General features: G+C 35.0%; 1 protein-coding gene across 1 annotated transcript in view; it reads right to left on the bottom strand.

Annotated features, from left to right (window-relative positions):
* EYS (eyes shut homolog) overlaps nucleotides 1–27,734 on the bottom strand; it is a 725,122-nt gene that overhangs the window by 478,444 nt on the left and 218,944 nt on the right. Inside the window, 5 exon segments of the mRNA XM_053974015.1 lie at nucleotides 6,621–6,742; nucleotides 9,103–9,300; nucleotides 24,782–24,895; nucleotides 25,341–25,454; nucleotides 26,620–26,733. Coding sequence (XP_053829990.1) covers nucleotides 6,621–6,742; nucleotides 9,103–9,300; nucleotides 24,782–24,895; nucleotides 25,341–25,454; nucleotides 26,620–26,733 — 662 coding nt within the window.

Below are 27,734 nucleotides of genomic sequence, written 5' to 3'. Positions count from 1 at the left end.
ATATGTGGGAAGCTTTCAGACAGTGACTGAGCACCTGTGGATTTCACTATTTAACTTGTTTCAGAATAATTTTCTTGTGGACCCATACCTTTCCATGACCTTCTTCTCTTTTAGTCTGCTAAGTACATGCCATTACATAATTCTCTGCAGCTAAATGTCCTTTTTTAGAATTTCCTTCCTTATGAATCAATAACATTTTTGTAGTTCCAAGTCTCTGTAATACCACTGCCAGTCTTTTAATGCCTTCAAAGGTAGAAACTCTTCATTTCCCACCTCAAGCATAATGTTAGTCTCTATAGAGTGCACAAATCAAATTTAGGGTTATGCTTTCCTCAAGTAGGCCACAATTCTCCAGCTCCTTCCTTATGTTATGAAGTTCTTCACTTCTTTCCCTGCTGTCACTGATTTTGTCTGTCCAGCCTCTTCACTGTGGGCAAAACTTAAAGCGCGCCATCTGGGACTACCTTCCCATATCTTTACCACATTGATTTGCCTTCTGTTCACAAGTCTCATTGGAAAGCCAATCTTTAACTTCCTCTTAATCTCCATTTCCTCCACTCTGTGACAGTTTTATTCATTCTGTAGAGTATTAAAAATTCAGTTTATGAAAAAGATTATAGAAGGCTTTCCCTCCTATGGTATTTAGTGGTATCGTTGGTTGAAGTTACAAATGTTTATGTATATCTGCATCTTTCAAAAAGAACATCAAATTAAAACATGTTAAAATAATGTGATAAATAAAACAAATAAATGGAAATATGATACTTGTTTGCCAAAATCATCTTTCAATTAATGAGTAAAGCATAAATATCATTGTCATTCTATCCAAGTAATATATAATACCACAGATTAATACCAAGGACATTATCCTAAGTCAGTAAATCAATAGTTAATTTTGTGTATTCTAATGTCTCTGACTCAACTGCACTTATTAGAGCACAAAGGAGTACACTCAATAATGACTACATTTTCAGTCTTTTTACTGTTATATTCATTATAGTACGAGGCAGAGGAGGGAGGCATTTCAATAGATCTTGAAAAAACCTTTTATAGAAGGACTATGAAGACACTGTTCCTTTTTTTTTTTTAAGCTAAATATAAATGGAAGATGAAATATTTCAGGGATGGTAAGTCAAATCTTCAGGGCAGCACAATGAGTTGTATCAGCAGCAAAACTTTGCAGAAGTACTGCTGCAGTTGCTAGTTTTTTGGGTGAACTACAGGTGCCATATAGCTCTTCTCTAGGATGTGTAATTGGCAATTTGAAACTTATTTGTCCCGTATTCACAGTTTCACCACATGGGTACTCTCAATGAGGTCAATGCATAAGTTTAAGTCACATAGAAGTCAACTTGAATTTATTTGACCTGGGAACCATTAAGAGCTTGTCATTTGTTATGTACACTGGACACCGTTCATTGTATGCAGTCTGAATTTTAGTTAAGTTGAGGTTTCAGACCAACCTCATTGGCAGTGCTTATTTGCTTTATTTAAAGCTTGGAGAATTTCTGCTCCTGCAGAAGTCTAGAAACTTCATTGATGCAGGCCTATCTGGCCATTTATTTAGTTTCAAATGTCAGACCACCTGCTCTCATCACCTAGGAAGATGATCCTCCTGAAGCACTTCTCAATGTTTCAAAACAAGTTATAGGTTTTAGAGAGAATTCTTATTTTTTCTCTATTTAGCATAAAATACAAAAAATTCTGTTTTACAAGGAACTTAAGTTCAGTATACCAATTTAGGAAATTGTTTTAGGTTAGTCCAAAGACCTGACTAATTTCTTTTCAGGTAACTTAAGCTGTTAACAGTTAGCTACTGTGTACTTTAGTCCTCAGTGCCAGAGTTCTTTTCAAATCTTTTTCAAAATTTATGCAATGAGCTAACCTACTTGTTCTTGAAATTTAAACTATCTGTCAAGTCTATTTTTTTTTGTTCTAAAAAAAAATTAGTAACAATCTCTCTCCATTCTTGACATAAGCCTTCCATACAACCCAGATTATAAATTCCTGAAAGACCTGAATTACATTATGTCACTTTGTAATATGTACTTTTTTTCCCTTTTACCAATTTCAAAACAGAAATCAAACAAGAAAATATTTCTTCTTCTAGTTTGAATTAGCTTTATTGTCCATTGTTTTATTGGAAATCTCATTTCCATAACATTAAATGTTATTGAAAGAGAAATAATTGCCTTTAAAATCAAAAGGATAGCGAGTTAACCACAAGAAGGACATGGGACTACATTACAAGCATTATCACATAACTATAACTTTACCTACAGTTTATTTTTTTTTACTTTACTATGTGGTAAGTACAGAAAAATAATAGCTTCCAGAAATAAAGCTCTGAAAGAAACATCGATTATAATTTTCTGCATGGATCTCCACATACACTAAAGTGACAGGATTTGCATTATAATTTGACATACAGAACAACACAAGCAAAAACTGAATTCAGAGTGATTGTGAAGATACTATTTTCTTTTCTTTTTTTAAAATGCAAATACTCCAAAATAATGTTTTATGTTATATAGAGTATATACATGATCTGATCTTATATAAATCATTAGGGACAACATATTTTTGTGTATTGTCCCCCAACAATAATTTGAATTTAATATTTTAACTTTTTAAAGAAGAATTTGCAAGTCACTCTGGTGAAACTCTACCATAAGGCAGCCATCATTCAAATGCTGGCTGGGCATCAGTGTTCACGTGGAAGGTGTGAGCGATTGCCTTTGAATCATGTGATTTGTTTTATTCTTTCTTCCTCCCCATTCCTTTGCTTTTTAAACTATCTCAACACACTAGTTTTCTTCTGTTTGCTCTTTTTCTATTGTCTTCACCATCCCATAGAAGGGACAGAGAGAGTAAGTGTCTGTGTGGTCCTTTGCTGACAGCTGGATCAACGCCTCATGAGTGTTATTTCTTGTGCCTGTTCTTTCTGATGCATTGCTAAGATAACATTGTTATCTAATTTCAAGGCTTTATGTTATATCACATTACCAACACCAAAAATGAAGGATACATATTGAAGTGTCATTCTGACAATGGTAATTCATCCTTACCCTGAAAAAATGCATCAAAGGTATTTGAGCTGCTGGACTGCAGAATGAAGCTTTTGTTGGCATAAAGGTAGCTGATTAATTATTCCTAAGCCACCAGAGGGTCTAATATGACTGACAGTGGCTTGTGCTGTCATATAATGTCTTGCTGGTATATAACTCCTGGAGAACTGGAATTTACAGATGCAGTAGAAAATCAGAATCTCTGCTGATGTAGTTGTGTGATTAAACTTTGTACTTCACTTAGCCTGATCTCCCACCAGAGAAAGTTTAGACTGGATATTAGGAAAAATGTCTTCATTAAAATGGTGTCAAGCATTAGAGCAGGCTGTCTAGGGAAGAGATTTAGTCACCATGCCTCAAGGTATTTACTAGGTGTGTACGTGTGGCATTCAGGGACATGGCTGAGTGATGAACTTGGCAGGGTTAGGCTTGCAGTTAGAGTCCATGATCTTGAAGATCTTTTTCAAAGTAAATTATTCTGTAACTCATCCCACAGTTGTTTAATTCCACCCCCCACCGGGAAAGCCGAGGTAAAGTCTGTGAAATATATGTTGCAATTAAAGCATATATTGGAATTCTTTCTCACATTCAGATCTTTGGTCTTTGACTTGTATAATAAGGCTGCTGTAGTATAACTTTGAAAGAAAATGGTATTTGATGCAGAAATTATGAAACTCCTGAGATCGCTGTCTGTTTTTAAATCTTCCTTTATTATGCTTCACTTACTTCCTATCCTCCAGTTTTTTACCTTTTAGAGGAGGATGAAGAGAGCCTGTTTTGTTAAAATTAATTTTCTAGGGAATTGTTAATTCACTATCTGCTCTTTTACAGTTGCTGAAGAAGAAGGGATGAGACTTCTTCCATTTTTATGAATATATATTAATTCATTAATCTTCTTTGTGTTGATCACTGAGGAATCTTGATGTATAAACAGATAATGTGATTTGGAAAAATTTTGGTACACTTTGATAATGAATACAATAAGAAGGACATAGTATGTGAAATAATATAGTCACATATAAACTGAATAATGCAATCACTTAGTGAACAAGTCTTTTAGGTCCCTTTTTAGATTTGACTTAAAAGATGATCCACATGAAAGTTATTTCAGAAATGTATATAATAAATGTTAGTTTAAGTAAACATACTCTGGAGAAGAGTAGAGAAGGAGAATTGAATAGAAATGAATTATTAGTACTATAGCAAAATAATACCAGAAATTCCCAATTTCTTTTCAAAATAACCTTTCTACTTAGCGAAACACATTCTGGTTGGGGAGTGGGGGGGGTGGGGGAGGGTTGAGAGTGAAATTTTGTTGCTCTTAAAAATACCAAAGAACAATCCTATAATGAAAAAAGAAATTTTGAATGTGTATTAGCCAACATCAAAATGAATCCTTTCACATAAATGATTGCTGTAATATTGACAATACAGGTGAAAACTTTTGAAAAAGCCTGAAAAGGATCAAACACAGAGTTTAATATGACACTTTGCCATTAAGTTTCTACAGCATTTTCTGTAGATACTAACTGTATCCACATTGGTGTTTTGAATGTCATGCTTTCTCAGAAACAGTAGTTTGAATAGATCTCACTAGTTTGCTGTGCTGTGCTCTGTTTGAAACAAAATTGTATAGGTCTGAGACAAACAAGGTGAGAAATATATAGGAACTACAGAAAAAAAAATGCAAATAAATCAAGGAAAAAAATGGATGAAAGACATGTGAAGAAAAAATTAAAACAGCGTTTGAAATTTCAGTGAGCTACTATTCTTTGTCATGCTAAAATTTTGCCCAAATTATTAAATTTCCCTGGATCAATATTTCAACTCATTTGGTGAAGCATAGACAAAATTCTCGAGGGGTAAAATAGATTCATTTTATTAAAAATCTGTATTTTTCTCCATTTCTGGCACCTTGTTTTTTTGGAAGAATGTTGTTTAAACTGCATATAAAACTCCATTTTGTCAGTCTCAATTAAAGGATCAGCTGCAGCTAGGAATAGTACCTGTAATGTCAACATATGCAACACACTCTCCTAGAGAATAAGACAGCACGTGAACTAGAGGCATAAAATTTATTTTGTAGAATGCTGTCTAGCATGACTTTAATATGTGTTCAGTATGAGATCTTGAAATATTAATTGCAGTCTAGAGATAGAAAAATATGCATTTACAATAGCATCCAAAGACAATAACAAAAGTGTCACAAACTGTGGTCTCCATATCAAGCACTTGATTTTGTCCAAGGTGTTGACTAGTTCTGGAAACATGTTAAAAAACCCTCCAAAATACTGTATGATACATAAACTGTTTTAACTGTGAAAAGCAGAAACAGCTATGGAAATTACAGAATTTGAGAAAATTCTTTTGAAGCAGAGCTAAGTTTGGTTTAAGTTTAGGAAATAGTGACAATTGCAGGTTACCCTCAGGATTTGTCAGAAAAAAAATGCAGTTTATTTATGCATGTACTAAGAAAAGCAAGCAAGCAAAAAGAAACAACCAGCCACAAAAAAAGCAAATCAGCCAAAGAAACCAAGCAAGGAAAAACCCCAAAACCCACACCTCTCATACGCTTCAGGGTTCCTGAAATTGCAAACACTTTCAGCTATAATGCAGCAGTCAGTAGTACCTACAGGGTTTTTCAGTTCTCCCAAAGTGAAGATTCAAATGGTGGGCAGCTGAACTGTGGATTGTGCTGCCTACATTTTCAGTGATCTTTGGTTGGTGCTTAGATGTTTAGTTCATTCCATATAGAGTCACCTAATATAATATAATTTGAATTCTACATTTATCAGTTTAGTATTCTCACAAATGTGCCGGTAGAAGCTAGAATAAGAAAGAAAAAGCTGTCCTTTCTTCCATTTTTTTTTTCAAACTCATAATTTCTCTGACAGCCTGAATGTTTCTTAAACAAAATATTCTTACTGCATGATCTTAGTGTCTCTATTGAGTACAATGAAAACAAATTACTTCTTGACAGATTCCTGGAAGGAGTGACAGAGAATATGGGCCACCTCTGGTGTTGAAGTTTACACCATGTGAATCTCTGTCTTCTTTCCTCTCATGCAGGAATCAGGTGATAGAATGATTTTATTTCTAAGACATGTTATTTTTAACACACTTTATATCTCTGAAACTAATATATCTGAGGAATTTTGAAAATAAATGCTGAAGTACTTGAAGTAAATAAATTTTCTTGCGTAAGATATTTTTTAAGTCCCTTTGAAACCAGTGCAATTGGTGTAAATGAGTATTCATGTCACTTATAATGAAGTCATAAACACAGCTAGTAGAAAATTTTCTGCACCTTTTGCATTCCCTGTATGACCACACTGACCTAGTAACTGCTTTTAAATGATAAAAACATTCCTCTTTCCCACTGCCTATAAAATTACAAATAAACAAAAATACCAGTGTCTGGAAAGTATGATTATAAAGCCCTTGATATGTGGATGTATGGATCAAGAGGAGGTTTAGAACTCAGAAAAATATTGCTTTAGATTTTAGAATGATAACAGCAATCATTTTAATTAAGAAAAAAATGCTACTAACCAGATGTAGATCAACACATGTAGAATTGTGTTCACAAGCGTTGACTATGCAGTCATCAATGTCTTGGTCACATTTCAGTCCTGCATATCCTGGGTTGCACAAACAATAGAAGCCATCCACAACTGCAACAGAGATCATACTTTAGTACTAAGAGTCATAACAACTGAATGTAATAAATTTACTAATTCCAGGTATGAATACTAACTGGAAAAGATTAAGACCAGCTTTACTTAAATGGTGTGGACATGTTAAAAAAATTAGAATAAATTAAATGCGGTCTCAAAACACCTTTTAAATATGAAAGCAGATTCATGTACTGAAATATTTTGACTCGAGTTATAAATCAATGAGTTAAAAAGTGATGTTATAAGTAATGAGTAATTTTCTATCACAAAATAATCACAAAATACATAAGATTTTACCTTTAAAGTGATATCAAAATAAGATATGGCAGTTAAACAATGTTTGGTTTATTGGTTGCTTTTAATATTGTTATTTCTGTTGTAAGGAATGCCTCATATTATACCATTATATTAAGAGAAAACATACTTGAGTTGAATTTTTCTATTATGTATTTCTTAACAAGATAAGGACAGCTAATCATAAGAATCTTGTCTCTTTTTCATAATTAGTAATCCAAATGGCAAGGAATCTTTAGAGTGCTCCATCCATATATGGAGTACATGACAGAAGGAATCACACCTCTTGCAGGTCTGAATTTATTTTAACCTCAAAGGAGTCCCTGGGTTCTTCATTATCCCTGAGATTTACTATAGAATCTATTCTACCATCGTGTCTGTACACACAGCTGCTACTGTATTCATTAAATGCTTTAAGTCCTTCAGCACAGGAGCATTATTCATATGCTAAAGCTTTCCAGCTTCCTTAGGATTCCAGCTTTCTGCAGCCAGTGCACGTAGGGTAGAGGAGCTCAAGTGTCTGCATGATAAAACTCAAGCCAGAGGCACCACAAGGACAAGCTGTTCCCCCAAAAATCGGCACTTTGTCAGCAGGAAGAACTTTAATACAGCTCATCTGAATTCCAGTTCAAAAATATTTGTAAACCAATGTAGACCACATATAAAACATCTGTAAATGTAATAGGAAATAGTCTTTGCTAGATAGAAGATGAAGTCACTCACCTTATTCCCAGATAAGGAAAGACAGACTTTTTAAGATATTTTATTGAAACCGATTTTTATTTTAACCAGGATAGTTTTAGACAATGCTGTATTTGGAAATTTGGGCTCAGTTCTTTAAGATCTCATCTGAAACCAGTAGGTTGATTAGGTCTTCTGCAAATTTTTCTAAAAGAAAATTAATTTTATGGAAGTTCTTAAATCATCATTCTTTTTTTGAAAAAGGATGTGAAGAAACCAGAGAGAGATGTAGAAGAAGAAAAACACAGATTACTCAGTGCTTAAAGTGTGGACCCTATGAGAAGAAGTTAAGCAGGCTTTCTTTGTATTAGACCTTTAGGGAAGTGTTCATAGTGAGAGGGCTATTTAACAATAACTTCAAGGATACTTGCACAAATGACAGAACCCTTAGTAGTGCTAGGAGGTACTATGGGGCAATGGCCAAAAGTTACAGCTCACGAGATTCGGATGGGACTGGAAGAGTGTGAGAATTGCCAGAGTAGTTAATTGGTGGAATACACTGTCCCAAAGAGTTTGTGAAATTTCTGTCCCTCTTTGAAGGCTTTCAAAACTCAGCTAGAAAAATCCCTGACTGACCTGTTCTAGCACTGTTAGTAGTCTAGCTTCGTGCAGGGTTGACTACATGACCTTCAGATGTTTTTCAGCTTTCCAGTCAGCATTTTAAGATCCTCTGAAAATTACTACTGCTACTTTTTTTTTTTTTTTTTTTTTTTTTTTTTTTTTTTTTTTTTTGTAACAAGTATAGAAAGTCTCAGATGGATGGTAAGAGCCCTATAAAACTTTCAAATAAGTACTCCATAACTTGGCCTGCCAATCCAGACATAATATAGTAGGGTAATCAAGTTGCTTCTAAAACCTTTCAGTAAATCTTGCAATGAAAGAGTAAGTTACACAGTTACACGTAGAAGGTAAACAGGCACACCCTTTTACATTAGTTTGAAATTAAACAGAACTTTTTGACTTATTAGAATTATGACATATAATGCCTAAGTGCTCCATGAGCTCTTTTTCAGCACCTGAATACTCTCTCATGAAATGCACAATATAAGGTGTTTTTGGTTAATTTAGGTATCAAAGGAGACAGCACAAATCTCATTAAAAATTCTCATTAGCTACAATTCTGACCCCCTGAACACAAAAACCTCTGTGCCGGGAGCTGAGGCATTTTGGCAAAAATAATCCTTCTGGTACAGGCTGTGAAGCTTCAGACAAGCTAAATTTCAGTAAATTATCCACTGTTCTCCCCAGAGCAGCTCAGCAGCTACAGACACTTCAAGAGAAAGACTACCCTACATTAAAGGGAGTAACCAGACTGAACTCACTGTCATAGCAGTATCCATGGAGGCAAGGGTTAGAGCTGCACTCATTGACATTGATCTCACAGCGTGGACCTGCAAAGCCCTTCACACACTGGCAGTGGAATCCAAGGGGAAAAACGTCCAAATTCATTTCTTCTATGCACACAGCTCCATTCTCACAGGGATTACTGGCCTCACAAGGCCTAAACTCACAGTTCAAACCTGAAAAAGAAAACAGCAAAGCTGTCAGTGTTAAACTAATGAATATATCCCTGCAGCTGCTGTCTATTATGAGCTTTATTTTCTTTATAACCCTGGTTAAAATCGAGTAGGAGGGTCTCAGAGGTACATATATGTATATTACCATGCAGAAACATCTATTTGCTTAATATCATTAAAAAAAAAAAAAGACAATTTATATTTTGTTTATATTACTTTATATGATACAATACATTTTAAAATCTAATAGCTATCTCACAGGTTTCTATAGGTATATATCTTCCATCTTTTCTCTTAACCCTTGTGCTTTGTGAACAGCTCAAAAATGAAATTTTTTAGAATGTATTTAAAAACGAAAAATTAATTTTGATTGAACCTTCCTGCTATTTTGTCTTGATAACCTGTTGTCACAACTACTACGTGAATTGTTCACACATTAACCTATAATAGTGAACATGAATTAGATATATGTAACATTGTATAATTGTTGCACTTACCATCCGTGACTGAATACAAATTACTTTATTGAAAATATGTATTTATTTAATGATGAGTGAATGCCTCCATTATTTATAAAAATTCCATACAATAGAAAATCTTGCACAGTCCCATTGTACTTTTTCCTTACTAACACTCTTGTATAGCAGATTATGTACATTTATCTGGACTACCCAAGGAACTTTGTGATTGTGGATCTTCGGTCACAGATGCCCTCATCTAAATCTTTAATTTACAATAATTAGATAAAAAGAGATTTAAATGGCCTATAAATTGAGCCTTAATTTGTTAGAACATAAGAAAACTGTTTCATGTTTTCCAGTACTGATAATGGAAATGAGGGTGGCAGAGACAACTGAGATCAAATGGGTTTAGGTCTGTGTATCTGCCTGCATTTTCAGTCAGTGCTGCTGGAGGTAAGTCTGCTCTTTCAGGCTTACTTTCAGACAGTGCTTAGTGACTGTCAGGCTGTAACAAACTGTACACAAGCACCTCCTAATCCCTTTGAAGCCTTTCCATAACTACTGAAGCTGTGTCTATGCCACGCGTTCTGGTGGAGTTTCCCAGTGTTTGCTGTGCTCTGAGCCTTCTGCAGACTTCACCAGTGTCCTTGCCTCCACTATGATTGTCCAGTCATTCCTTTCTGCAGCAGTTTCTCCCTGTCCCAGAAAGCTCTCTGTTCCTCAGGCAGGCTGTAACCTTAATCCAGTGTTGGGCAGTGTGACACTACAAGACAAAACACCTGGGTGGTTGTGTGGAAAATATAATCCACACAGTGGATTACACTAGACTGGGTTGATAGCTGACAGATGCCCATCCAGCCACTCTGTCACTCCCCCTCAACAGGCAGGAGAAAATAATAAGAGAGAAAACCTTGAGGACCATGATAAAAATAGGGGCATCATTTACAAATTACTGTCATTGACAAAATAGAAACAACTTGAGGAAAACTGATTGAATTAACTGCCAATTAAAAATAGCACAGGATTGTAAAAAAAAAAAACCCACAAAGATAAAACCACCTTTCTCCACCCATCTTTTCTTCCCAGACTCAACCTCACTCCTTCAATTCAGACTCTGCTACCTCCTCCTTACCCATGAATAGCACAGGGGGATGGGGAATGGGAGCTGTGGTTAGTCCATGACAGCTCTTTGACCCTGACACTTCTGCCCTATGTCAATGCAGACCTCCCACAGGCCACAGCTCCTGCCAGGAGCCTTCATAATAATGAAACAAACACTGTCCAAAATGTTAGCAGGATTGTAGGTGAGCTGACTGCTTACCGTAAGATGGTAATTTAAGGGCTGAATTCTAAACGCTTTTAGTAACAACTACAACAGGTAGGAACAGAACTGAGGCTAAAAAATCCAACAACCCTTTGACTCCGGTAATGATGCTGACAAAAGAGGAAAAAACAACACAAGTTGTTCCCTGTCTTTATGCTTATGATGTCTCTGATGCAGGATGATCCTGCTAAAGACAACCATCATTTTCAGATCTAGAATTCATGAAATTGCACAGCAAAAGAAGCCATATGGCTCATTGAGATTTTGCCCTGAAGTTTCCATATTTATATTACAACAGCTTGACATGAGTGAAAACCCTGCTGATTCCTAAAGTGGTATAACACAAATAAGCTTAACACATGGCTCACAATCCTAAATGGAACTATCAGATGATCTAGTAATGCAATACTTAATTTTCTTTACCTGGAGAGGCAGCTTTACCTTTGCATCTACCTTCTGTGCACTTCCTTTTCTCTTTATGCTCATTCAAAAGCCCATTTATCTGTTTCTGAGCCACACCTGCTTGCGTTCCTGCACACTGGAAAGAACTGTGCTTTGAGGAAATGGTCTTTTAAGATAAATCAGTGGGCTTAAGACTGGGCTTAATCCTTTTTCCCTTCAGTGCAATCAGTGCAATCTCTAACGGGAGCTTGCCAAACAGATTTCTGAGCTAATGAAAGCCAGCACACTGGAGTTTGGAATCATTACTGTGCTACTTGAATTTTGTGTTTCTCTTAAGATCATGAACTCTATCATCTCCCTGACATTATTGCCAGAGTTGTTTCCTACCTCTATATCCCAAACTTCCTCTTGCTTATTCACAAATCTAGAATACAGATAAATATCTTCCCCAGTTTTCTAACCCTGCAATTGCTTTAAAAAAATTGTCAATATGATCAATTATTTGTGTCTTTCCATATTGTCTTTTCAGCAGAAGTCAGTGTCATAATATCCCAAGGAGAACTAATATTCCAAAGTATTTTTTCTAATTTCCTAAAGATTACTTCATAAACTTTTCTTGATCAAGCTATCTGTAGAAGAAATCCACCACAATATTTATTTAAATGGTTGCCATTCCACTCTACCTGATCTACTTGAGTGATGTATCAATGAAGTTCTGCCTGTGGCATTAATCAGATATTAACCCCCAGGATGCTTATCTTCTTATCAGCAGTGATGGGAAAACTCTATCTGGGCCCCCACAGTTTTTACCCCTGCTGCTGGAGTCCCCTAGTCACTTTTGATATGCTCTGGGTATCTGCTGGCATTGTTATTGATCCTGTCATGGACAAGCAGTAAAAGCAAGCAAGCTCTGGTAATCAGCCAGACCCTGGTAATCTCTTCCCTACTCTGAGATCTCTGACATGCAAATAAACCTCCTCAGAGATGAGGTCTGGTCACCTGGTACCACTCTCCCTCAGAGAAGTGTCTTATCTGTCAGCCTTTGCTTTGTTTTAGTGGTAGTGATGAGGATGCACGTGTCAGACTTAGACAGCTTACTTGGTCTTCCAGATAAAACTTCTCATCCAAGTAATCAGAAGGAATATTCCTTCCTTCCTACAGCCTTCACAGCTGCAGGGTCTCTTTCTCTCCATGCCTGACTGTATCCTCTACCTACCCTGATCTTCTCCTCCTATCCTCCTGCTGTGGATATCAGGCTTTCTCCCTTCAGGGAGCCTAAGAAAAACTTATTCACCTTTCATTTTGTAATCACTGCTCCTGTGAAGCCTATTCTTATTCACCAGATCCTTCCCCTGGCAGCATGGAAATTATACCAGGATGCATGGAGAGGAGCTCACGCTCCTCCTTCTCCCCATGGTGTTCTGCAAATAGGAGCATGAATCGAGGTAGCTCCCCAGAAGGGTATGAACTACAGAGAAGTTTGTGTAGATTTGAAATTACACCAAAACTATTTCCTCACAAAAAATAGATGTTTCGCCTTTTAAGGATTAGGGAAAACAAATTGCTTCTTAATTCTAACTATAGTAAAGTGAAAAAAATTAAATTGACCTGACATTTATAAAGAATGGTAAATGAAAATATGGCCATAAAGAAGTTTATCAAATGAGGCTAAGCCACATAGAATGATATCAGTTGCTATTAATATTATAATCTTTTTAGTGCCTTGTTTCAAAAAATGCTGACTACTCTTTAATTAGATAGTCAATATCCTTTTTCTCCCACCCAGCTTTCATGCATATCATTTAATGAAAAAACTTTTTGTCTGCTACTGTCAGAAATGGCAAAGGTTTTATTCCTATTCTAACTGGGAGACTGGTAAAACAAAAAGATAATAAAATAAGACTCTGCCAATCTCACTCAGTTCTTTCCCCTGAATCAATTAATTTTTAACTATCAGTGTTGAGAGTAATAAGTAAAAAGACTATTCCCTTACTCAGAGAATCACAACTGTTGGTATTATCTTAATACATTTTTGTTAAGTAATTAATTATTAATGCTAATAATACAAGAAATAAGAAAACAAGAAAATAAAATTGGATGAGTTAATGTAGATTTTTTTTTTTTAATGCATATTCATACAAAAATTAAGAGTGAATAGGAGTAGGTTGGATAGGAGTAGACAGTGGTGATTGCATACTTGTAAAACAAGTTCACTTGCTGCTGCTGCTCTCATACCATCATTTTTTTACAAAGCTGCAAAAGTATGATTAAGGATAAATCAAACAGCAAGCAGGTTAAAAGTTAATTTCTTTTAATAAAAATAGCTTGATCATAAAGTAGTTTTTATGTTTTCAGCATTTTCTCTCTCTTCTAAATATGTGTTAAAGAATTTCTGTACAAATATTTTTGTACTAATGTGTTACTGTAGCTGATTGATTTCAATACATCTATTTTGTGCTAAACATGAAACTTCTCACTTGAACTGAAAAGTTTCTGTAACAGCGGGTCTGTGATTGTTGACAGAAAGGAATGCTGTGCCAGGAAGACTGTTTAAAACGGTTTTCTCTCCCTCACATATCATAATTTTTAAATTCAGAGTGAAGAGGTAATGTTCACGAAACAGTTAAATGACAAAAAAGAAAATGTGAAAATGAAATGTGAAAGAATCCATCACAGGAGTTAATTAATTAATTAATAAGTTCAGGTCATCTTCAGAACTGTGCTTATTTCCTTTAGACAGATTTAACCTTTTTGCTTGTTTAATTCTTGGCTTCATTTTATTGATTGCAATAATAAATTGTCTTTAATGGGCAACTAAAGGCCTCTCTATTAGAATAAACCTGAACAAACCTCAAAAGTATATGCACCAATAATTAAATTAAACAGTCACCTGAAGGATAATTTCCTTTACAGTTGTACAATATATTGCAGTAAGTATTATACATCTTTATCTACAGTTAAGCATATACTAATAGTATATAGTATGCTTCTCTATTAGCATACTATATATCAAACAATGAATAGTTTCTTTGGAAAATATTATCTTTTTTTTTTTTTTTTTTTTTTTTAGGAATGAGAAGTATATTGCATATTTAGAAATTTCATTCTGCTAATATTAATGAGTTTCCTTTTCTACTGTATTTGCTTATAATACTTCTAGGGTAGAATTTCTAAATACCATAAATGAAAATAGATTTTATTTTGCTGAAATAGGCAGTCCTTTTTAAGGCTATTACTAAAAGTCAAAAGCCTAATTTATAAAAATGACATAGAAAATAAATTGCCTGATATAAATTTCTATTTCTTTATGTGAAACTATTGATACATTTGTTTGTTTTATTTGCTCAGCATAAATGTGTACATGAAATGTTTTGATGTGTAGTACTGAAGTCTCCTATAATCAGAAGTGACATGTCTTCAGTGTTGTTATTCTTCAGGAAAATAATCTAATAAATAAAACATTTGCTACTAACATTTTTTGGAATGAAATCTGACAACAGTTTTCAAATTCAGCATTTTGCTGTAAAAGTATGGCCTGCAAAATGCATCTCATCTCAGACTGATGGTACAATTGTGACAATATAGTGAAAATAAAATATCTACCAGAAAAACTAGTGTGTCATTTGGATGGCAATTTCCTAAATTATAACAAAAAATCTGGTAATGGTGTTAAATACACATTCATGAGGACAAAAAAATTTCAAGAACTAGCAAACAGGTAGCAGCACCAGCACTGTGATTTTGTGATCATAACATCACTGCACTGGCATTGTTTCAGTCTTTTTTAACTCACCTATTAACAACAGAGTTGAAAGACACTTCTAACATTGAAATGAATAACTATTTTTTTCCAAGATAAATTAGACAAACTGAATTCTTTACAATAAAAATAAAAGTATATTTAGTTATGGGAGATAACCCAGTGTTCAAAGGCACTATAAAGTTATATAAAGACATGCCTGCCCCAACCCCCAAACCCTGCTCCCAGTCTACATGAAACTGACTGGTTTTCCCAAGATTATCCTTTTGAAATGAGTGGTTACAATTTTAATTCAAAAGCTATATGATCACTTCAGAGAAATATGTGGTTTTGTTTTCATCACCTTTACACAGCTCAGTAGGTCTTGCTCCCAAAGGCTTTCATAGATTTACCATAAAATCCCAGGAACACTAATGAGCAAGAAGTTAGATACCTAAAATCTGAGTTCCTTGCAACTGTAAATATGAAATACTTTAATGCTAAAGATAAAATTGTCTCTACTAATAGTTCAAAACTTTGAGAAGCTTAGATGTACCTCTAAGCTCGCCATTATTTTAAAAACTGACTGCTTATCTTGATCTGCTATGAGACATAAGAAAATATTTCCACAACTGAGATGATTAAAGACTAGTAAAAGTAAATAAAAAAACAGAAATACCCTGGAAAAGGGAAGGAAATAGAAAAAATAAGTGAAGCATGCATATTTTTATATTACTTGAAATTAAGCTGAGTATTATAATATTTTAAAAACTTAACATGCATTTTCTTATACTTCAAGTTTATAGCAAATCAAATCCTTTCTCTGGAATCCAAATACTACTTTCCATTAAAGGAATTGCTTTGACATTCTGTGTATAAACAGTGGAAAGACATTTTCTCTGAAATCCAGACTAATTGAAAACCATATACTTTTTTTTTAATGGAAGAATATTTGAAAAAAGAATACATAGCACTTTTCAAGTAAAAATACATTTCCTTAATTATATATGATAATGCAGAGCATGCAACAGTGCTAAAATAGAGTATGAGAAAGACCCATATCACAAATTTTAGAATGAAGATCACACAGAGATGTATATATTGTTGCTCCATACCTGTATAAATTTCTGTAAAAATAGAACAAATCAGAAGTTGAATATATTATTTAAGTGCAGGGTTTTTTTTCAAAATATACAAGTTTATAATGAATAAACAATGAAGATATATCTGTATCCACATTTGTGAATTTCCCATTTCACATAAAAACATGCTTCACTCTTTCTCAGAAACCAGAAGAATTCCACTATGGAAAACAATTAATAAAAATTTATTTCAGACTGAAATATATGGGAATGCTTTTCTTTTCATTCTTTATTTTATCTGCAACAGCATTCAACTGAAATTAATATTAGGTGTGGAAAACGTACAGAAAACTTGTATCAAACTTATGTTTTTGTTATGGCTTAGGACTTGTAGATGTCAATAACGAATTGCAATAATGGCTGCCTTTAGTTGTCGTGGTCAAACTCTTCTTTGTTCCAAGATCACACTTTCATTTTCTTAATATTTGAGTCATTAGACAGATATTATTTATAGCATTTGATACCAAGATTATAATTTTATTACTTTTAGTTTATATATTGGCAGATGACCCTCTGCCATAAATAGGCCCACTATGTAGAAAAATAAAGCTAAAAACATTTGATCAGTAGTCAAAAAAACCCTTCTGAAATTCGGTAAACTTTTCTTTGAGCAGCAGCAATGCCTTCACAATTTGCAGGGCAGCCCTGGAAAAGGTAATCATGTTTTAAGTCTTTAAAAATGGTGGTTTGCACCTACTTTCTGGAAAAATAAGGGCCAGATTTCCATTTGCAATGAATAGAACTTGTATCATCTCCATAACTTAAATCTGTTTCCTGAATAGAGGATCTTGAACACCATTCTCACAGAATGACTGATGAAATTCAAACCCCTTATCAGCTGTAGGTGACTGGATTTACACATGAAGTATTCCCAGATTACTCATGGCTGTAAAGGCTTAGAGAATTTTACTTGTGGATCAAGATGTCAAGATGTGTCTCAAGGTGCAAACTAAAAGCAGAGTTGAAACTGCAGCACTTACCTCACTGAATCTATACGCACTAAGTTAAGCAAACACGGTTTTTAGAGATGCCCTTGTGTTCTCAGCGCTGTTCTGAAAGGCCACAGCTCTCCTGCAGAACTTGGCATATCTACCAGACCTTTGTGGCTATCTAACATACCCAAAAGCAGCTAAACAGATACTAGAAATGGCTAGGAAAAAGGTCTTCTCTCTGAATTGTTTCATTTTGGAGACAGCAGAAGAAGATGAGAGTATTCATTTAGATGGCAGCTTTTAGGAACAATACAAAACTGAATAGAAATATCAGAAAAAAATTCCAAAATCCTGCATGTTGGCTTCATAAATGAGCCAACAGCAAGTCCCAGCTCATACTGATTTCCATTTAGGCATGACATATCCTTTATTGTTCAAAGACAGTGCATGTTTTCTTGGTAATATAACCCAAATATGGCCACTCTGCTTCTCTTCCCTCAAAAAGCTCCTATGTGATGCAGACTGCCCTTCATATATCTATGCATCAGTTTCATTTTTTCCCCTTAATAAAATTTTATTTGGTTGTTCAGTGTCAAGAGAGTGGCAAAACAAGATAAAACCTGATGTTGAACAGAGTATAGTGGTTTATGGTCTAACACACAGTTATGCTAGAAAGAGCCAGAGGTCTTGCAAACCTGCCTGTTTGCATGGGGCTTGGCACAGGAAAGACTGAGGTTTGGCCTATGAGCACTGGAAAAGTAATTGCTCCATTATCCCTACTCCAGCTTTTTGCCTTCATGAGCACTTACATTTCTTACTTATTATCTGTTTTGTAATTAGCTGTTCCCATAATAGAGTGTCCTGTGATGAAATCTCCATTATTACTTTTGTTTTTTGATAGACTTAAGCTTTTTTTTTTCTGCTGACTTGCCTTTCTTACTAGTTTACTTTCTTTTGCAACATGTTTGATGGTCAATTACCATTTTTGCTTTGATCTTAATTGGAACACATTTGGAGACGTGTCATTAAGGCTGCAAGAAATAAGTAGACATTTCCTCAGAACTGAATTTCAATTTTCCTCTACAATTGCATATATTTGATTTAAAAGGTCATACCTATTAGCAACATCTAGACAAAATACATACAGTGCATTTTTTGAAATTAGTCATGTAAATAATTTGGATCGAACTATAAAAATCTTTGTTCCATTTATTAAAAACAAGTTACTAAACAACTGGTGGTTTTTCTCCTTTTTTTTTCAAGGAAAAAAGTCATGCCAACTCTTATAGGACTATCACATATCCAATATACAGTCTCTAATTGAAACTAGAATTTTAATGCTTTCTTCCTTCCTGAGCTTTCTTTGGGAAGAGCAGATTACTGGCTCAGTCCATGTGTCAGAGAAATGTTATTAGTTAGTTTCACCTTTGCCTTAAATACAAGTGTAGAAAATGGGGAAAATTTGCAATTCTGGTGTGGGACTGCAAGATCTGTTCTTAGTTATCAATAGCAGCCTTTTAAGCCTTACTTTATTTTCTGTAAAAATGAGCTGGTCTAGAAACTGTAGTGAGATCATTCACCTTTTACATGATAAGAATGCTGAAAAGCAGCTTGCCTGATACAGGGACAAACTTGCTCTGCTACATTCTCAGCAAGGACTTCTGTCTAATAATTGTGAGTAACTTGATTGATGTGGCTTAAAAAATGTTGGCATTTCAAAGCTCTGAACAGTAAAGTTCCATAAATTACTAAGAACTTGACAGTTAAAAGAATATTTGAATTACCTCTGCATTCTTACAAAACACTAAAACCACCAATAAAAACAGCATGGATATAAATATAGATAAAGCTATAACCTTTACTAATTGCAGTGGTTTTGAACATGTTTGAATTTTTAATGGGACAACTCAGTATTTTCTGATAGAGCCATGGGAGCTTTCATTCTACCTTCCGTGAAGTTGTCGGACCCCTAAATGAGATACAGTCTCATCATGTTTCTCACTCCTTCTGTTCTCTGCCCAAGGACTTAACATCAATTCTGTAATAACTGTGACTCTGTTATAGAAAGGCTTCAATTTTAGAATCAATATAATAATAGAAAAGTTAGTATAATAACTTCCCAGCTAGGACATTCTAATGGAATAAAACTTTTAATAATATTAAGAATATTAAAATATTTTATTTGTCTAGCATCCAAATCAAGCTGATCTTCCTTCCTTCTCCCAATTATTCCAATTGCTTGTCAGCAGAGAATTCAAGAGCTTCTCTCTCTTCTATTTCTGAAGAACTTCAGAATGTCCACTGATACGAAATGTCCGATATACACAACTATCACTGTTGTACCTCAGTTATGATACAAAACTGGTGGAAGTGGAGACATTTCTAAAATGAATATTTTCAGGTACTGATATATTAAAACCAAGCAGAAGCAACTGTACCAGACAAATTAAGGTTAAGTCCTATATGTAAAGAACATCACACTGCAGAATATGTAAGTGGCAGCATGGCCACTTCAGCTTTAAAGCATGAGGTGTGATAATGACTTGTACTATACAGGTCAGTGGCAGAACACTACTGAAAGCCAACAGAAACAGAGAACTGGACTTTTATAAGTGGATTGTTATGTTTGATTAATTAGAACATGTTCACAAACACATACAGTACTTTTGGCATAAATAACTATTATAAATGGCAAAAGCATATTATACAGACCTAGATGCTATATTTTTTTCTCTGTTTAACCTTAGTCACAGCACAGGCTCAGAGGGGCTCAGTAACTTCTAGGATTTCTGTGGGTTTACACAAAAATCTCTTTCTCTAACCAGATTAATAACATATTATGGTATAGATTTTCTTCTGTTAATGAAATCTTGAGCTTCTCCAAATCAAGGTCAAAATAATTATGATATAAAAGTACAGGGAATTTGAAGTTCATTATTTTGTACCATATCGGTACTACAGGTAAAACTCAATAATTTTGGAAAACAGAAAATAAATTTTCAACTCCATAAGGATGAGGAACTTTGCTGAAATAGGATGAAAATACTTCAGCTATCATTTTCAGTAATTAGAACCTTATTAGATGTTGACAAGGATGTTATTACATATCTGAAAGTCTTATAGATTCATTCAGTTTTCTCTTGGATTACCAACAGGTGGACTGCTAACTCTCAAGCTGTTAGTCTGAACATTTGGGAAGTCAAAGGTTTGACTTCAGTGGCAAAAATTACAATGAAATGCCAGAATTTATAAAAAGACCATGATCTATACTACATGGGAGGAAATCTACTCTCAGGGGAATTTTACCTCTTACTGGTGGAGAGGTTTTGTTAGGGTTAGACCAGTAGCATCAGAAGATATAATTCTCCAGTGCTCTCTATCCACATTATGAAAATTGGATTTTTTAAGAAAGAGTTGGTGCCCACAGGAGAAGTAAGTTTTCATTCACGTATCAGACTTGTAGAGTTAAGTTTCAAAACTTGGACTAGAGACATTTGAAGGAAAATCTATATATATATCACTGCCCAAGCATAATTTTTCTTAAAAGCCTTTGATGTCTTCCATTATTCTATGCAAGCCAATTGGAATGAGTTAAAACATTTTTTCTAAGTAGATAAATATGTGCTTTAAAAAATCCAAAGAAACCCACTGCTCTTCCAAAGAAAAATACAAGAAACTATGAGTACACAGTAATACCTTAATTAAATTTCTGATGACTTTTCATATATATATATAACTATTATAAAAGTTTTTAAAATATTAAACTACCCATTCAGGATATTTTAAAGTTTGGCACACAAAGAAATAAATAACAGCTATCCTGCTCTCAGAAGACTTGAAATGTGAAGAAAGCAAAAACTTGCTTTTCCTTTTTAAAAATCATGAGGAAATGAAGGGGAAGAAAAAAGAAAAAAATCAAAACTTTCTGGTCATAATCTTCCTTAGTCTCCCTGTCAAAATAAACAAATTAAAATAGTCAAGCAAGATAGATGTATGCAAGCCAGTTTCTATATATAGAATCAATTTCTAGCTTAATCTGACAGGCTATCTTTTGTATGAATGCACCTGAATGCCCAAATTATGCTCTGAATTCCTTATTTCCACATTCTATATAGTAGAGGTCTGCTGTACATCTCCTGATCAACTGGTACATGTTCCTGATATATGTTCCTAATAATAGTGCATGCCCTTCAAGTCAGATTTTGTGATGGAACAATCAAATCATTGCAATATACTATGGAAATACATCTTCAGATTGCTTTCCAGGTAAATGACAGCATTCATAATACAGCATTTATTGTTTGCCACTGAGAATATCAGAAGCAAGAAAATCTGTGGAAATACTCAAAAACAAAACAGGTGTTGCTATATAATTTTTGCCATTAACTTTGTGCATGTACTTTCTTAACTAAGTAATTCTGTAATCTGTAATTAGTGCACACAAAGCTGTTCATTAAAATGCCCTGAATGTATCCACACAATTAGAAAACATAGTTTAGCTAACCATTATGTTGGCTTACTGTGAATCTGTTGAAGGCTACATTTACAGCAGTTTAGCACTAAATAAACAGATGGTGTGAGACAGAGGTAGTGTTTTCATATAAAACTAAATCTACTTTTATTTATACCCATATAAATCTAGACAAAATCAGTATAAGAATTTGATATTGGACGGTGTTGAACAAAGCCTTAAAGAAGTAAACAGCCTCAGACCTCTTGTACCAAAAATATTATCATAGAATGGAATCATAGAATCCATTTAGGTTGAACCTAAATGACCTCCATGGTCATTGAGTCCAACCTCTGATCAATCACCACCTTGTCAATTAGACCACAGCACCAAGTGCCATGTCCAGTCTTTTCCTCAACACCTCCTGGGATGGCAATGCTGGTACTTCCCTGAACAGTCCATCCAATGCTTAATCACCCTTTCAGTGAAGAAATTCTTCTGGTATTAAACCTGAACCTTCCCTGGTTCACCTTGAGGCCACACCCTCTTGTCCGTTGCTGCCTGCTTGGGAGAAGAGGCCAACCCCACCTTGGTACAATCTCCTTTCAGAAAGTTGTAGAGAGCGATAAGGTCACCCCTGAGCCTCCTCCTCTACAAGCTAAGCAACTCCAGCTCCTTTAGCCACTCCTAGTATGACTTACACTCCAGAAACTTCACCTGCTCTGTTGCCCTCATCTGCACATGCTCCAGCCCCTCAATGTATTTCTTGCAGTGAGGGTCACAGAACTGGACACAGGATTTGAAGTGTGGCCTCACCACTGCCAGTGACAGTCCCTGTCCTGGTCCTGCTGGCCACATCATTGCTGATACAAGCCAGGATGTCATTGGCCATGTTGGCCACCTGGGCACACACTGGGTCATGTTCAAACTCTGTCAACTCCAGGTTCTTTTCTGCTGGGCAGCTTTCCAGCCACTCTGCCCACAGACTGTAGGGATGCATAGGGTTTTTGTGACCGAAGTGTAGGACCCTTCACTTTGTCTTATTGAACCTCATACCACTGACCTTGGCCCACTGAACTAGCCTGTCCTCATCCCTCTGCAGAGCCTTCCTAACTTCCAACAGATCAACAATTCCACCCAATTTTGTGTCATCTGCAAACTGATTGAGGGTGCCCTTTGGGCCTTCACGCAGATCATTGACAAAGATATCAAACAGGACTGGGCTCAATATTGAGTCCCAGGGAACCCCTCTAGTGACTGACCATCACATGGATGTGACCCCATATACCACCCCTCTCTGAGCCTGGCCATCCAGCTAGTTCTTAACCCAGTGAAGAGTGAACCTGTCTTAGCCATGGATTACCAGCTTCTCCAGGAGTATGCTCTTGGAGACAGTATCAAAGGCTTTGATGAAGTACAGGTAGACAGCATCCATAGCCCTTCCATCACCTGCCCACCAGGTGGGTGAGCTGGTTATAAAAGAAGATCCGGAGCTGTCAAGCAGGACCTGTCTATCCTAAACCCACATGTCTGGGCCTGATCCCCATGTTGTCCTGTATGTGTCATGTGATCACATTAATCTGTTCCATAATCTTGCCAGGTATCGAGGCCAGGCTGACAAGCCTGTAGCTCCCTGAACCTTCCTTCCAACCTATCCTGAGAATGGGCATCACACTGGTCAACCTGCAATCATCTGAGACCTTCCTAGTTAGCCAGAAATGATGACAAATGATGATGAGTGTCTTGGTGAGCTTTTCTGGCAGTTCCTCAGTACCCTCAGGTGGATCTCATCTCGCCTCATAGACTTGTGAGTGTCTCCGTGGCACAGCAGGTCATTAACTACTTCCTCCTATAATGTTCTCAGAGGATCTCAGTTACATTTGATGAGTCTTGCCAGCAGGGCTTACCTTTTCCATTGAGTATATGAGACACTGCTAGTCTCTTGAAGGATGACTACAGAAAGGTTGACTTTCTGAATTTTTAATTACTTACTTAAATATCTAAATGAATACCAAAATCTACTGGAAATCTGGTTCCTTTTGTGAGACATACTCAAAAGACTAGTATTTCTAACCATGTACTGAAAATTATTTTACATCTTCCTGCACAGAGGCAATTCTGATACTGCAGTAGTCATTTACTTGTTATTCTACTGGATTTTATTCAGTAGAACATAAATTAAAACTAATAAAAATTACAAACTAAATTTTGACCATTAATTAAAATAATAGGAACAAACATGAGTGTTTGTTCATGAGTTCATGAATAATGAATTTTATTCAACCATCCTCCCTAAAGGGGAAAAGTCCTGCTGTCTCAACATACCAGGAAAATTGCCTTTTAATGATTGTTCTGGAATTCTAAGTAAGTGTCATTATATTGAACTGTTGGAGGAAAAATGTGTTTATATTTAATTTACAAATCAATAGGTGCTTTTAATTGAGACTATCACTTGAACTATATTTGCTCAAGATAATCACACAATTTGTTTCTTTAAATTATTTTAGCAGTAAGTGTTTAAAATTTAACCCCAAAATTTATATGAAAAATGTCACAATAGCCTTTGCAATTTAAGTGTATTTATTTTAAAAGCATCAAGAGAAATAATCACACAGTTTCTGGGTTCTAAGATAGCTATAAATTGTTTTCTAAAAATGACAAAATAATGTAGAGAATGCTAATAGAATTAGAGAGAAAACTGTGTAGAAAATCAATCAATCAATCTTTCTGATGGCAGCTTAATGGGTATATACCTCCTATTACCTATGTAAGCAATTTTATTCTGTTAACAAACTGATTTTAAAGTATCAATTTTGTTTAATAAAGAAACACACCTAGTAGATGTACAAACAATGTTCCCTTCACCTTAGTTGCAGCTGAAGGCATATATATGGCTGGTTAGTTTGAAAGCTTTGTTTGGGGAAGTGAAGGACTATTGATGCTGTAGGAAGACTGAAATGCATTTAGACAAGTGACAGAAATGCCTTCTAAAGTTAATTATGTTTGCTTTCCCCTCTCCCTTGGTGTTCATTACCTTTAAACGGAGCCACACATTGGCAGAAATAATTACCAGGTCGGTCAATGCAGGTGGCTCCATTCTTGCAGGGAAATGAAGCACACTCATCTATATCTGTTTCACATCTTGCACCTTGGAAAAAATGAAAGTTTTGAACACTTACTAAAAAATCAAGTGCCAATTTCTAATTAATTTGCACCACAAAAATCTCAAGCAACTTGTGAAGATAAGCTAACATACATCAGCCAAACAGCCACACTACTAATATCAGCATCTATTTTGTTCTTATAACCACACATAATACTAACTCATTTCTCAGTTGCTAAATGATAACTAAGTCTTCCTTATGTGTGCAAGTTTTGAAGGCCTTTTTAAATGCAGACTAATCTATCTTGTGCTATGTAGTTTACAGATGCAGTCAGTGTTTCAGTTTGTTGGAATGCAAATTAAACATTAGACCAGGGCAGGTAAAGAGAAGTGACAATAAAACACAAGCAAATTAGTCAGTAATGTAGTAATGGATGCTTTGTGGACTACCAGGCTGTGAAAAACAAGGTTTGCTACAAAAACAACTCACCAGTAAAACCAGGCAGACAGACACATTTATAGCCACCAATAAGGTCTGCACAGGATGCATTATGAAGACATGGAGAAGACTGACATTCATTTATATTTGCTTCACAAGTTGTACCTATGAATATAGAATGAAGGAAAGGGGAAAGAAGTTATTCCATGGCACCTTTAGGTAAAGACTGGCATTTATTTTAAGTGAATACAACTCACATATCAGGATCTATTTGACACCCTTTTTATATTCAAAGCAGGGTGTTTATGACAGATGTTCATCTTCTGAATGTTTAAGTAGTTAACTAATTTTTCAAAAATATTAAAAGTACAGTCATCAAATAGTTTACTAAGGCTTAAAACAGACAATTTTATTATTATATAAATAAAGAACAGCAACTAAATTACATTAAGTATAATAGACTGCATTGCAATGGTGTGAGAGGAAATACTTCTTATGGTCATGATAAGGTAAAAGATGTACTCCCAAAAACCTAGGAAAAAGAAATCTGTTATGGACAAGAAGCACATTTATTCCAATCTAGACTACAAAAACCCCATATAACTACTCAAAGTATAAAAATACTTCATTGCTAATATTTTTCAGTGAACCAAATTCTTTATAATTTGAAGAATAATTGAAAAATTGCATCAATTGCATTATTTGGGAAGTTAAAAGCATTTAAAGAAATAAAAATGCAAGAGACAATTTTTCTGAATAGATGAGTGGTAGAAATGTACTATTTTGTACTGGAACATTTGAATTATGGATTGATTTGTATTTTAATGATTAAATATCCATGATGTTTTAAAAATGGTGCTTTAAAAAGAAAATGAATATACTTTAAATTCCTAATCTAAGCTGAAAGCATAGCTTCAGCTATTAATGCATCCATTTATCAAAGCAATTAAATTTTTCATATAAATTGTTCAAATATGACAAAACCAGTGAGTTTACCATACAGTTGGATTTTTTTCTCAATTTGAGGATATTAAAGCTTCTAAATATTTTAGAAGATTGCAGAAAAAGTATCTCCTATTTGCAGAATTCACTGAACCCCACAGATCAATTTTAAACGGCCAAGACACCAGTTAGCAAAAAACAGCTAGTTTCCTGCTATCATGAAAATAAAATGGGTAATTTAGTCAAGACTTACTTCTTCTAACTTACATGTTTATTACTTCAGATGACACCAATATATTAATACATGCATCTCATCTGATATATTAAAAAAATGGTGTAAATCTCTGAGTAGATTTATAACGTTATTGTTCTGTGGATTTTTTTATACCTTCAAATCCATCCTGACAGATGCAACTGAAGGCATTCAGGTGATCAACACAAGTAGCTCCATTGTGACAAGGATCACTAAGACACTCATCCACTTCAATCTCACAGTTATGACCTAGAAACAAGTGGAGGATTCATTTCATTAGGAACACACCACTGGTGAATCATCAGTGCAGGCAGCAACAACAAAATGAAATAACTGAGCTTAGGTACAGGGAGCTTTTACCAATGAGCCATAAATTGTCTTTGGGAAATTCATTTCTAGTTGATGAAAGGAAAAAAGAAGAATAAGAAGAAGAATGAAAGAAGAAGAAAAAATAATATAATGTTCAATGAAGATTTATAGAGCCCTTTACAGATGTACTCAAAAACTTGCATATTTTCATATATTGATGGCCTTGAGTTCAGCCTTGAGTTTTCCTAAAGCATCACAAGTGTTAATATGGTTTCCAAGAAAAAAAAATTAAAATAATAAAATCTTTCTCTATTACATTATTTTTTTCCATCAATTTATTAATTTATGGGTTTGTTTCAAAGATCAGAACAGCAAGTTAAGCAGTATGCAGTCTTCTCAAATCTCAGTTCCTCTGGTTGTCTATGTTCTCCTTGACTATTGAGGGAGATTTTAGTGTCATCTTATTCCTGCTTTTGGAGCCCTCTCAACGTCCCTGGAGTTAGACAGGATGGATCTGGGTAGCACAGCTGATCTACCACTCAGGGAATTCCTACTGCCCTTGATTATTTCACCATATACTTGAGCAAAATGACCTGTATATGTACCTAGAAAGATTTTTTGTCTTTTACACTTAAAATACCATGTCAGTATGCTGACACAGCCAAACTAATTTTAATCTAATCTAGTCAGTGTAATGACAATGGCCTGCAGGGTAGATGCAAACATGAGTAATTAAACCTGCTCAGGATCTTGGATGTATGTTTGGCAGTTGAGACCCTTGTTACTGCAGCCTTATTACAGAGAGCACAAAGGAGATAAATTAAGGCCAAGTTGCATATGGCTGGGAGCTCAAATCACACCAGTGTAAGACAGACACCATGTCTAAAATAGTATAAAGTGTAATTGGAGTGGAAATAGTCCCTTGTAGTCAGTATCTTTTA

The sequence above is a fragment of the Vidua macroura genome, chromosome 3 (genome assembly GCF_024509145.1).
Source record: "Vidua macroura isolate BioBank_ID:100142 chromosome 3, ASM2450914v1, whole genome shotgun sequence".
NCBI lineage: Eukaryota > Metazoa > Chordata > Aves > Passeriformes > Viduidae > Vidua > Vidua macroura.
The sequence above is the reverse complement of the archived record's forward strand: the minus strand, read 5'-3'. Positions and strand labels throughout refer to the sequence as shown.